This window comes from Petaurus breviceps, unplaced genomic scaffold (genome assembly GCF_028583685.1).
Source record: "Petaurus breviceps papuanus isolate PSGF00001 unplaced genomic scaffold, PetGlider_PUasm1.0 90459, whole genome shotgun sequence".
In the NCBI taxonomy this organism is placed as follows: Eukaryota; Metazoa; Chordata; class Mammalia; order Diprotodontia; family Petauridae; genus Petaurus; species Petaurus breviceps.
Window position 1 is genome coordinate 1,707,276 of NW_027187259.1, and position 13,760 is coordinate 1,721,035.

Genomic DNA, 13,760 nt, shown 5'->3' on the forward strand with positions numbered 1-13,760 from the left:
AGTCTTTTGACTTTGTCTTACTATTTCTTGATGCCTCGTGATCTCATTAGGTTTTATTTTGTCCATTATCATTTTGGGGTCCATTGTAATTTCCTTGGGTAAGGTTTTGTTCCTTTGTTCCATGCTGTTAATTTTCTTTCCATTTCTTTCTTCCATACCTCTCATTTATTTTTCAATTTTTCTTCTAGCACTTTCAGTTGTTTTTTAAAATCATTTCTAGTTCTTAAAAAACCTCCAGAGCTGTGAGCTCTTCCACCCATTGTGCACTTGCCTCCCCCTGCCTCCAGGTGTGACACCACATCCTCTGTCTCAAGGGTTTAAACTTGCCACTTCAAAGTTCGCCAGGGATGATGATATTGCTGCTCTCGTTGATGACAATGGCTCTGGAATGTGCAAAGCTGGCTTTGCAGGAGACGATGCCCCTCGGGCTGTCTTCCCTTCCGTTGTTGGATGCCCCAGACATCAGGGTGTAATGGTGGGTATGGGCCAGAAAGACAGCTACGTGGGGGATGAGGCCCAGAGCAAGAGAGGTATTCTGACCCTGAAGTATCCCATTGAACATGGTATTGTCACCAACTGGGATGACATGGAGAAGATCTGGCATCATACTTTCTACAATGACCTCCATGTGGCACCTGAAGAGCACTCTGTGCTGCTCACAGAAGCCCCCCTGAACCCCAAAACCAACAAAGTAAAGATGACTCAGATTATGTTTGAGACCTTCAACACCCCAGCTATGTACATTGCCATCCAGCTGTGCTATCCCTCTATGCTTCTGGTCATAGCACTGGTATTGTAACGGACTCCAGTGATGGTGCCTATTTATGAAGGTTATGCCCTTCCCTATGCCATCCTCCATCAGGATCTGGCTGGCCATGATCTGATAGACTACCTCATGAAGATCCTGACCAAGAGAGGGTACAGTTTCACCACCACAGCTGAGAGGGAAATCGTGCATGACATCAAGGAGAAGCTGTGTTATGTCGCCCTAGACTTTGAGCAGTAAATGGCCACTGCTGTATCTAGCTCTTCTCTGGAAAAGAGTTATGAACTCCCTAATGGTCAGGTTATCACCATTGGCAACGAGAAGTTACGATGCCCAGAAGCTCTCTTCCAACCATCTTTCTTAGGTATGGAATCCTATGGAATCTATGAAACTACCTTCAACTCAGTCATGAAGTGTGATGTTGACATCCGTAAGGATTTGTATGCCAACACCGTGTTGTCGGGTGGTACCACCATGTACCCAGGCATTGCTGCCTGGATTCAGAAGGAGATTACAGCCCTAGCCCCCAGCACAATGAAAAGCAAGATCATTGCCCCACCTGAGCGCAAATACTCTGTATGGATTGGAGGCTCCATCCTGGCATCTCTTTCCACCTTCCAGAAGATGTGGATCAGCAAGCAGGGTATGATGAATCTGGGCCCTCCACTGTCCACCGCAAATGCTTCTAAATGTACTGTTTGTGGGTTTTTTTGTTTGTTTTTTGGTCAAAGGGTGTGACATGGTAATTGCCAAAAAAGAGAGATGAGATTGGCATGGCTTTTTTTTTTTGGGGGGGGGGGGCACTTGACTCAGGATTTCAAAACTGGAAGAGTGAAGGTGACGAGAAGTCTAAGTATGTTGGAGGCAAACATTCCCAAAGTTCTACAGTGCATCTTCAGGACTCTGATTATACATTTGTTTTTTTTAAATATTCATTTCTAATATTGTATATGATGCATTGTTACAGAGTTACAAGCCTCTGTGAAGGTTGTACTCTGCTAGAGAGCAAAGGAGCAATATAACAAAGATCCAGATGGAGAGGGGACAGGGGGGAAGGTACTAGTATTGCTTTAAATGTAAATTATGTAATCCTAAAAAAAAAACTTTTTGTATCTTCCACCTTAATCCTTGTTCCTTTTTTAAAAAAAATTTCTCAGCCATATTGAATGGCTTCCTAAATTCCCTCCGTGCCCCCAACATAGATGTAAATAAAGTCTCCCTTCAAGTTTTGAGATTGATTCCAGTACTTGGGTGAGGAGAGGAGCTTTACCTGTACACTGACTTAAAACCAGTTCAAAATACGTTAAAGAAAAAAAAAACCCTCCAAACTTGTTTTATCTCTTTCAGGAATTCTGGTTGGATTTGTGCCCAAGTGTCATTTTTCATTGAGGCTTTGCTTATAGATGTTTAAGTCATTCTCTTCTGTCACTTCTGCAATATCATGACCCAGGTTTAGGTCTAAAAACATGGGCTGGCTGTGACTTTGTTCTTACATGGGAATTCTAGTATACTACTGCTGGACTTAGCCACCATCAGCCAGCTAGGACAGCTCTGCTATTTCAGAGTAACAGAACTTTAGTGTCTCCTTTAGTTTGGGATTCTCGACCTTGTTATTCTACTATAAACTTCAGACTGGGCTAGAACAGTTTCTGTTTTGCTCCTAGGATCATAGCCACACCCACTTTCTACCTGCTCTGGAACTTACTCTTTGCTCATCCACACCCCAGGGCCCATTCATTACTGCTCCTTTCCATCACCTCTAGGCACAGATTTCCTCCTCAGTATACCTTGAATCTGTAACGTAGAACTGGATAATAACCAACAGAGCTGCCAGTTGGCACTTGTTCCCATACTCTGTACTGGTTTAGGGAAGCTCTGGGACCTCTTACTGCCCTAGTACTTCCTGCCCAGTTGCACAGCCTCAGCACTATCTCAGTCTCTGGGTACTGAAATGAGCCATATATGCTTCTGGTCAGACTCTAATCCTAGTATTCAGAAGTCTTTCTATCTTCCTGTGAGATGTAGGCTGGAAAAATGCTCACTATGATTTTTTTTCTTGGATTTACAAATCAGGACTTGGTCTGGTGAATTTTCTAGATCTTTGTGGATGGGGATGCGTTGGGGTAGCTGAATTGTACTTCCTTCCTGCTACCCCATTATCCTGACACTTTCTCTCTCTCTTCCCTCTCTCTCTCTCCAAATTTAAGCAACTCTGAGGATCCACCCCACATTCCTCATGTTAGCAAAGATGACAAAAAAAGGAAAATAACAAATATTGGAGGGGCTGTGGAAATGCACTGTAGGTAGAGTGGTAAATTGGTCCAGTCATTCTGTAAGGCAATATGGAACTATGACCCACGAGTTACTAAATTGCACACATCCTTCAACAGTGATACCACTAATAAGTCTATACCTCAAAGAGATCAAAGGAAAAAGAAAAAGACTCATGAAAGATATTTATAGCAGCTGTATTTGTAGTGGCAAAGAACTAGAAACTAAGGTGGGGTGGGGTGTCTATCAGGGAATGGCTGAACAAATATGGCTTATAAATGCAATAGAACATAGTCACACTGTTAAAAAAAAAATCACGAAAAGTAGAGTTTCAAAGAAACCTGGAAGATTTATGTGAACTTATGCAGAGTTAATTGAGCAGAATCAGAAGAGCAATTTATATTAATAACAACATTATGAAGACCAACAACATTGAAAGACTTAAGAATGCTGATCAATGCAATGACTACCCTCAATTCCAGAAGATAGGTGATGGAAAATGTTGCCCACCTCGTGACAGAAAGTTGATGCAGAATGTGACATGATATTTTTACATAGCAAATATGAAAATTTCTTTCATTTCACAAGGATTTATTTAGTGTTTGTTTGTTTCCAATAGGGAGGAAGGGAGAAATAGTGAGAGGAAATGAATACTTAATAGAATAAGTAAAATAAAGCAGTATTTAGGGAGTATGTATATATCTAAATACTTTTGTATGCAACTAACAAAACTAGAAACCTTCCCTAACATTGAAGTAGAAACAAAACAACTTTCCTTAATATGTAAAACTATATAAAAAAATCTATTTGTAATGGAGAAACTCTGGACACCTTCCCAATAAAAACAGGTATACACAAATGCCCCTTCTCTTCACTATTATTTGACACAGTGCTAGAAATGCTATTAACAATGAGAAAAAAAATTAAAAGAGAGTATAGACAAGAAAAGCAAAATTATCTTCAATCATTTACAGGTGACATAATGGTTTGAAAAACAACAAAAAATAAGATAATTTTAGTAAAATGGCAGGGCACTAAATAAAAACACAAAATCCTCATCTTTTCCATATATTATTAAGAAAACTTAAAAGAGATAGGAAAAAAATTTCATTAAGGATAACAACATGCATTAAATATCTGGGAATTAACCTATGCAGAACTCATATTTAAAAACTAGAATTTTTTTAAACAAAAACACCAGATGACCTCTGAGTTCCCTTCTAGTAAGTAGCTTATAGTCTAATGAGAGAAGACAACACATAAAAAGAAACTGGAAAATGCTAGAGGAAAGGGACAATAGATCATGGCGAAAGAAGTTCAGAGAATAAAGCGTAGAACTGGACATTCTGACTGGCCTGGGAACTTTCTTAAAATGAAGGATCCGCAGGAATGACCAATCAGAAGTAGGTACAACAGGGGTGAAGTGATCTTCCATGGTGAAAAGGCTGCTAGGACAGCTTTCATTAACAAGCTTTTACTAAGTACTTACTAGTAAGAGACAGTGTTAAGCCCTGGGAATATCACAAAAAAATGAAAGAATCTTTGAACTCAATGAGTTTACAATCTACCAAGAGTGGCACGTACATGTACCAGGTGCTATGGATTAGTCTTCCAGTAACCAGCTGCATTAGCAGGCTGTCCCCAAAGCAAGACTGCTACATCTTTCCTCAATTCTAGGAGGTCACCTCAAGGGGTTAAAGGGTATCTTTCTAATGCTATAGTTTATAATCTTCCATGTGTTTCCTCTGTGATTGTCAACTGCTACAAATTAGCTAGTCAAGCTTAATTATTAGAAGGGAATATTTACTGAGTTGGTATAGTTGATACAAAATATCACATACCACCCCCTCCCCCAGACCTGTGATACACTTTCTCACCACCTCATACATATTTGCTGACTTGAAATCGAGTCCAAGAGAAAGTGGGTTCAAGCTTAGAGAGTCTGTAGGGAAAGAGTAACTCATGGCTCCTCTGTCTTTTTTTTTCTAGAATTCTCAAAATCCTCCCCATGGGTATGGTACAGAACCTTGACTCAGTCTTTTCTCTTTACATCCAGTCTGTCTTTGGCTCTGTATAAAGACAATGCTATCAGCCATTGCTCTCCCAAAGACATGGTTAGGACATCGATGAAAAAATTCCAATCTTCCCCTACCCTAAAATTCATGAGGTCCTCTGCCAGCCAAGAAAGAGAAGGTGAAGGAAGCCATGTGATTCCTTCTCAGGGACTTGGCTGGGGCTTTCTCTCTACTGCCAGGTTCTTAAACCCTAGCTATTTTACAGATAGCCCACAGGGAGTAACAAAATTTCCTCAACCAATCACAACACAGTTCTTGTGCAATATTAATCCAGTTCACCCAATGGCTTTCTTTCATTTTATTAAATTTATTTTTTAAAGTTTTCAACATTTACTTCTATAAGATTTTGAGTTCCAAATTTTCTCTCTCCTCCCCCCTCCCCAAGACAGTGTGCAATCTGATATAAGCTCTACATGTACAATCATATTAAACATATTTCCACATTAGTCATGTTGTAAAGAAGAAGTAGAACCAAAGGGGAAAATCATGAGAAGAAACAAAGGAAGAGAAAATAGTATGCTCTAATCTATATTCATACCCCATATTTCTTTCTCTGGATATGAGTAGCATTTTCCATCATGAGTCTTTTGGAATTTGTCTTAGATCCTTGTATTGCTGAGAAGAGCTAAGTTTATCAAAGTTGGTCATTGCACAATGTTTCTGCTACTATATACAATGTCTTACTGGTTCTGTTCACTTCTAGCCAATGGCTTTTAAGGACATCTAAAATGATCAAGGACTTTTTCCACACTAAGTCTAAAGTGAAGAGGTTACCCATAAAGAGGATTAAGGTTGCTCTGCAGACCCCAAAATACCAACACCTGCATGTTGGTCCTACCAAATGAATTCGACTCAAGTCTTCTCAGCCAAAGAAAAGTAAAGTTTATTAAAAGTTCACTTGTATTAGACACAGAGTAAGCCTGTGCTAGGTCATTCCATGGCACTCTCACAAACATGGAGACAAGATGGGATCTTATATACAGAAGGTTGTGGGAGGAATCTAGGGGTGGTCTAGGGGAGGAGTTTGTGGAGGGTCTTCAGGAGTCAGATGAGGTCAAGTGATTAAGGGTGGGAAGTTGCTAGAGGCTACCTGGAGACTACAGGCAATACTGGGCTAGGCCAGTTCAAGGGTGGATTAATATTTTGATAGGCTCAAGGGTGGGAAGTCTAGTAACTGAGGTTTGGGCCCAGCCATAATGTAAGGCTTATTGCCTCATGCAAATGCCTCATCAAATGAGATGATTTAATCAGAGTTCAAGGGGGAGGTGGTTTCCAGAGCCTGTACCTCAAGGACTCAAGGAGAGCTCGAGGGGGCTCCAAGAGCCCATAGCTCATCATAAAGTATATGACATATTCAATAGAAAGGTGCTCTTACCTGGGTCAAGGCAGTCAGAGGGTAGGATCTTAGCACTTACTCTGAGTGGAGTGAAATAACTGTTTAACCAACTCAACCCAAACCCCACATACAAAATATACACAAAATAGAAACAAAGTGATTTGGTGGTAAGGAACTGTCATTTGGGAGTAGAAGTGAGAAAGGATCTCATTCAGAAGGCGGTGCTAGAGTTGAATCTAAAAGAAGTTTGGGGAGGGTCTTCAGGAGGAGTTAATGAGGACAATGAGTGATTAAGGGTGGGAAGTTGCTGGAGGCCACCTGGAGACCACAAACATTGGTGAGCTAGGCCAGTTCAAGGATGAATCAGACACTTGGATTGGGAAGTCTAGTAACAGAGGGCTGGGCTCAGCCACAATGTAAGGCTTATTGTCTCATGCAATTGCATCATCAAATGGGATGATTTAATCAAGAGTCCAAGGGAGGTTCCCAGAGCCTGTACCCCAAGGACTCAAGGAGAGCTCAAGTGGGCTCCCAGAGCCCATACCTCATCATTGAGCCCATACCTCATTAGAAATGAGGAAATGAGGGATATGAAGGGCAAACCTCAATGCAGGCATAAGGCAGGAAGTCCTGTTTCCAAGCAGAGGATGGCAGGCATGGGAGTCATCCAAGTTTCCTGCTATACTCTGCCTCCCCTCCATCTCTGGTAGTCTGTGTTCAATGTTATAAGATCCCTTCCAGCTCAAACATATCATCCCTGGGCCAGAGTCAAGATGGCAGAGCAGAAAAAGGACTTCCTCGGGCTCCCACTTCCACCTCCTCCAATTCATGTAAAAAAGGACTCTAAACAAATTTTGGAGCTACAGAACCCACAAAGTGACACAGAGAAGCTAACCTCCTGCTGAAGACAGCCCAGCAGGCTGGCAGGAAGGGGCCAGCACAACAGCACTCTGGGACCCGAGCCCAAGGTTTTAGCCTCAGGGAGGCGACAACCAGCCACCAGCTGGGGAGACTTCAGATCACCAGCAGCTGTGGCGGTTTCCAGAATTATCAAATCATAGATGCAAAGGACAAAGTGAGAGTGTAGTGTGGACTTTGGGACCTGGAGTTCAGGAGTTCGATCTGGCCTTTGCCCCCTGGAGGGCAAACTATGCTAGCTGCTACCACGTGGTTGCATCAGAGCTCTAGGACTTCAGATTGTAGGGGGACCAAGCAACCTGTCTGAGAAGTAATCACTCTTGCTTTAACCTGCTTGGATCTGGATCACTGTCTGGGGTGGAGGTCCTGGGGTGCATGACCAGTGTGGCAGAGAATGTGGAAGCTTCTGAGAGGGCAGTCAACTAATAGCTCCAGTAGCTGAGAAACCCCCAGAGATTGGGACAAAGCTCCCCCCTCTGGTAGCAGAGTTCTACTGTGACAAAAAAAATTCAAAAGTCAAGTAACTGAGTGGCAACATGAGCAAGTGAGGGAAGTAAGGCAAGCACAGCAGTCCAACTTTGGATTCCTTTTTTGGGGACAAAAAGGATCAAAGCATGGAACAGAAGGAAGACAACAAAATCAGAACTCCTGCACCAGAAGCTTCCAAGAAAAGAATAAGCAGCTTATAGAACATAGAAGAACTTAAGAAGGATTTTGAAAATCAAAAAAGAGAAGTGGAGGAAAAATTGGGAAGAGAAATGAGAATGATGCAAGAAAGTAATAAAATGAGAGTCAACAACCTGACTGAAGAAAATAACACCTTAAAAATAGACTAACTCAAATGGCAAAAGAGGATCAAAAATGCAATGAGGAGAAGAATGCCTTAAAAAGTCGAATTTGCCAGATGGAAAAAGAATCTCAAAAGCTCACTGAAGAGAATCATTCCTTCAGAATTAGATTGGAGCAAATGGAAGCTAGTGACATTATGAGAAATCAAGATAATATTAAACAGATCCAAACAAATGAAAAAGTAGAAGGCAATATGAAATATCTCATTGAAAAAACCACTGACCTGGAAAACAGATCCAGGAGAGATAATTTTAAAATTATTGGACTACCTGAAAGCCACGATAAAAAAAAAAGAACCTAGAAATCATCCTTCGAGAAATTCTCAAGGAAAATTGCCCTGATGTTTTAGAACCAGAAGGCAAAATAGAGGTTGAAAGAATCCACCAATCACTTCCTGAAAAAGATCCCCCCCAAAAAACTAGAAATACTATAGCCAGGTTTTAGAATTCCCAGATCAAGGAGAAATTTTTTTTTTTGCTTTTTGGAGGGCAATTGGGGTTACATGACTTGCCCAAGGTCACATGGCTAGTTTTTGTGTTAAGTGTCTGAGGCCGGATTTAAACTCAGGTCCTGCACTCTATTCACTGCGCCACCTTGCCACCCCTCAAGGAGAAAATATTACAAGCAGCCAAGAAGACACAATTTGAATACTGTGGAAACACATTCAGGATAACACAGGATCTGGCAGCTTCTACACTGAGGGTTCAAAGGCCTTGGAATATGATATTCCAAAGGAGCTGGGATTAAACCCAAGAATCAACTACCCAGCAAAATTGAGTATCATGTTTCAGGGGAAAATATGGTCATTCAATGGAATAGAGGACTTTCAAGCATTCTTGATGAAAAAATCAGAGTTGAATAGAAAATCTGACATTGAGATACAAGAAGCAAGAGAAGCATGAGAAGGTAAACAAGGAAAAGGAATCATAAGGAACTTATCAAAGTTGAACTACTTACATTCCTACATGGAAAAACAATAATTGTAACTTATGAAACTTTTCTCAGCATGAGAATAGTTGAAGGGAATAGAAATGTGTGTATGTATTTATGTATACATATATATATGTCTATATAGGAAGGTATATGGTCATATAAATACATATGTGAATGTGTGTATATATGTGTACAGGTATATGTAGACAGAGGGCACAGGACCAGTTGAATAAGAAGGGATGATACTTAAAAGGTGAAATTAAGAGGTGAGAGATGAATATAATGAGAGGAGATGGGGAGAGATAGAATGGGGTAAATTATCTCATATAGAAGAGGCAAGAGAAAACTGTTACAATGGAGAAGAAGAACAGGAAGGCAAAAGGAAATGAGTCAACCTTATTCTCAACGAATCTGGCTTTGGGAGGGAATGGCATACACACTAAATAGGGTATCTCACCCTACAGGAGAGTAGGGGGGAAGGGGATGAGAGGGAGATGATGGAAGAGAGGGCAGGCTACGGGGGAGGGAAGTTGGAAGCACCCACTTTTTAAAAGGGACAGGATCAAAGTAGAGAATAGAACAAGTTGGGGGTGGGATGGGATGGAAGGAAATATAGTCAGGCTTTCACAATATATCCACTATAGAAATATTTTGCATAGCTACACATGTACAACCTATATTGAATTGCTTATCTTCCCAGTAAGGGTGGGTGACGAAGGAGGTAGAGAAAAAATCTGGAATTCAAATTTTAAAATCAAATGTTTAAAATATATTATTATTATTATTATTTATTATTATTTTACATGTAACTGGGAAATAAGATAAACAGGCACTGGGGCAAAGAGATCCACCCTGCCCTACTGGAAAGTCAGAGGTGGGATGGGGGAAGACATCGGAGAGAGCAGATTTGGGGAGGGGATATTCAGTGGGATTGCTGTTTTGGGGTGGTGGGTAGGGGAAAATGGGGAGAAAATTTGTAACTCAAAATCTTGTGGAAATGAATGATGTGAACTAAAAAAATTTTTTTTAAACTTTCCCTAAAAAAATAAAATTAAAATTAAAAATGGAGGATAATACCAGGGAAAGAACAGTCATAATCCTTAAGGAAGAAAAAAGAAAAGAATTAAAATCTAATGGGGGTACCTTAAATTACCTCTTAAAATATGGAAAACTGCCAAACAAATTGTGGCATTTAAATGTTATTTTTAGGGCAAAATATTACTTTGCCTTAAAGAATAACCAAAGAGACAGTTTCAGAGAATCCCAGGTATTAAGAACTGACACTGAGTGAAACCAGGAGAACAATTTATACAAAGACAACATTTTAAAGAAAAAAAAAACATGTTAAGTACAAAAAAAAAACCAATCAAAGCACTGACCAACCATGTCTTCAGAGAGTCAATGATGAAGGATGCTATCTACTTCCTGAAAGTTGATGGATTCAAGGAGTAGAGGCATGCATTTTTGGACATGGTCACTTTGCAAATTTGTTTTGGCTAGGCTTGTTAGTACATGTTTTTTCTTTGTAATTTTCTGCTAATTGGGGGAAAGGAGGATCAGAGGATTGAGGTTTAGCAATAGCATGCTGAAAAAAAAGAGGACCAGTGTAAAATTTTTTTTCAAAGTGTGCAGAAGAGAACAGAAGGAAGTTCTGAAAGAAGCACAGATAAGCAGGACAGTTTTGAAAGTAACAACATTTTTGAATAAGGCTAATATGGTTAAATGTGCTTTACCACGCACATTTTTACATAGGTTTTCTTTTTGTCTTTATAGGAGGGAAAAATAAATGCTTAATACTTGAAAAAATAAAATTCAATTACAAATTTTTAAAATTTAAAGGAAGTAATATGTATAGTGGTGTGAAATGGAGATTTATGGTTTCATAAAGAATCTTCTTATTGTATTCTGTTGTAGGTATAGAAATACTCTTTTGGGGGGTATTTACATTTTTTAAAATGTAAAATTTGCCCAGGTGCTTCCTGGATGAGAGTTACAGAAATTCACCAAGATGTGACAGTTTTCTACATCCCAAGGTTCCTTAGCTCTAAATTTATGACCTCCAAAGATTTTAGTAACTTTTATTGCATAATTATGAGCTCTTCCAGGACAAAATTATAGTTCCACTCTAAGTATACTAATGTGCCTATTTTTCCACAGAACCTCCAAATTTGACTATTTCAATTTTTGCTAATTTTAAGGAGAAGAGAGAAAAAGGAAAAGGGAGAGGAGGGTGAAGATGGCCACACAGGGGAAGATAGGGCTCAAAGAGATTTACTCATGTGACTCCTTAGGTTCCAGGCCCAGGACCAGAGGCCTACCTTCCTGGGAGGCAGGGGTGACAATAATGGGGTGGGGCAGACAGGGTTGGGTGGGAATGGTTTATGGACCAATGGACAGGGTTCAGGCCCCCAACTTCACTCCTTTGACGAGCCAAGTCCAGCAGAGGACCCCTAAAGCTCAGCATCGTGGTGGGGCGAGTTACTGGAAACAAACAAAAAAACTAAGAAGCTAACCTCCCCACGCTACTGGGCTTAGGAGAAGAAAGTTCAGGAGAAACAGAAAATCCAGGTGCAGGAGGCCTTGGGAGTACACCTGGGACAGAAAGTCTTTTCCCTGGCAGAGAATAGGGAAAGCAGCTGCTGTACAGACTATAGCCCCTAAAATGGATCCAGAACCCCTACAAAAGTCACTCTCCCCTCCACTCCACCCCAGGTTCTTTCCCATGTAAACTGGCTACAAGCCCAAGTTGCATGTTTTAAGTTCCCTCTGTCCTTTTCTAACACACTAAACAGTTTAGAAACTATCAAGTTCCTTTTCAGAACTGGAGGTCATTGCACAGGCCCACCAATATTTTACTAGTGTGTCAATCTTCTCTCAGTCCCTTCAACATAGGGGGATGGCACAGCTACACCAATATTAGGTCTCTCTTCTCATGTATAAGCTCAAGTTGCAAGTTCTAAGGCCCTTCCCTTCAGTCTCTGACACTCCATGTTCTCCAGTTCTTTTTGGCTCTAAGATCAGACCCTTCCAATTCTGATATCCTGGGTATTGTGATGTTCTAGGGAGTCACAATTCTAACAATTCTGTGCTCTAGCTCTAAGGAACCTCCTTTCTGGTTCTGACACTCTAGTTTAGCTTCTAAGATCCCATCCACTATGGACATACGATGTTGTAAGGTCCCTTCAGGCCCTTACATCCTATTCTATCTTTTAGAGAGCCCCCTAACTCCGACATTCTACTGTTGCTCTAAGGTTCCTCCCAGATCTTTAGGAATAGATGTGGTTATGTGATTGCTTTGCTCAAAGTCCTTCCATAATTATGGAGTCAAATGACAATTCCTTAGCCAGCCTTCAAGTCCCTCTACTCTTCTTTTGAGCTCTATCTCATACTGATGCCTATTATGATCCCATCAAACTGAACCATTGAAGGGAGCCAAAACATCTGATCCAGGAATCAGGCTGGTCCTAGATAGGTTTGCTCCGGGTTTTCACCATGGCCAGTGCAAAGTAACTGGTCTTGGTTTTTTCCCTTGAGAAGAGGCTATTATCAGAGCCTTTCTGATATCCTGTGATCCAGGGAGGTACCCTGTTCTGGGATTATTGCCAGAAGATGTTCGCTGCCTTTTATACATTTTTATATATTTTTAGATACTATACTTGGGACCTGGTTATCTTCAAGGCCTAATAGTTGACATCATTACTGAACAAAGAGTATTAAGAAAACCAAGTGACCTATAATTACCTTCTTTGTTTAACTTCTCTAAAAACTTTGCTCATGGTATCAATAAAAAGATTGCTTTACAATTATGCCTGGACCACGTTTACATATCACACTTTCTCGGGCTAGTGTGTCAGTTTAGAGCTGGCTTAAGAAACCAAACAAGTTATCTCTACAAACCATGAGACACAGCACGTACAGCCTGTGGCCCCTAAAACAAGAAGCAGCTCTCACAATGAGGACAGTTCTGGAATTGGTCAGATCATAGGAAGTGGGATAAATCCTGGTTCTTCTACCACCAACTATGTGGGGCATGTCACTTACTTTACTGGCCCTGTTTCTTTGTTTACAAAATGGGGGGATCAAAGATCTAGATGGTTTTCCTAGGTCTCTGCTAGCAATTCAGTAGTTGCTCCATGCCCCATAAGCTCACCTGCACTCTTTTTTCTCCATGCCTTTGTCTTTGGTTGTAAAACCTTCCTGCTGAATACCTACACATTATTTAAAGTCCAACTCAAATGCCACCTCCTATGTGAAGCCTTCTTTGATTTCCTTCCCCAGTATGTAATGACTAAAATGTAGTTACATAGGACAAAAAGCAAATTTGAAGTCAGAGGGTCTTGGTTCTGATACTTGTTGGCTGTGTGACTTTGGGCAAGTCCCTTGGCTTCTAAGCAGCCCAGTTTCTTCCACATGAAAAGGGGGCAAAGGGAGTCCTAGATTACTTCTAATATTCCTTATAGCTCTGCATCTGTCATCTCTTCTGGGAACTATGAAAATTTCTCTCTCAAAGCTTATAAAACATTTTATGGTCTCCGTAAGTACCATCACAAGGTCCTTGAAACCAGGGATTGCATAGGACTTTAAAGCTCAGCATCCAGAATTTCTTTCCACA

The 13,760-nt window shown here is 40.6% G+C and overlaps 1 protein-coding gene across 1 annotated transcript in view; it reads left to right on the forward strand.

Annotated features, from left to right (window-relative positions):
• Positions 1-243: 243 nt before the first annotated feature.
• The window catches only part of LOC138141735 (actin, cytoplasmic 2-like), a 38,119-nt gene continuing 24,602 nt past the window's right edge, over positions 244-13,760 (forward strand). Inside the window, exons 1-3 of the mRNA XM_069062566.1 lie at positions 244-287; positions 338-691; positions 1,088-1,409. Coding sequence (XP_068918667.1) covers positions 389-691; positions 1,088-1,409 — 625 coding nt within the window. The 5' untranslated portion in view covers positions 244-287; positions 338-388. The remainder of the gene's footprint in view (positions 288-337; positions 692-1,087; positions 1,410-13,760) is intronic.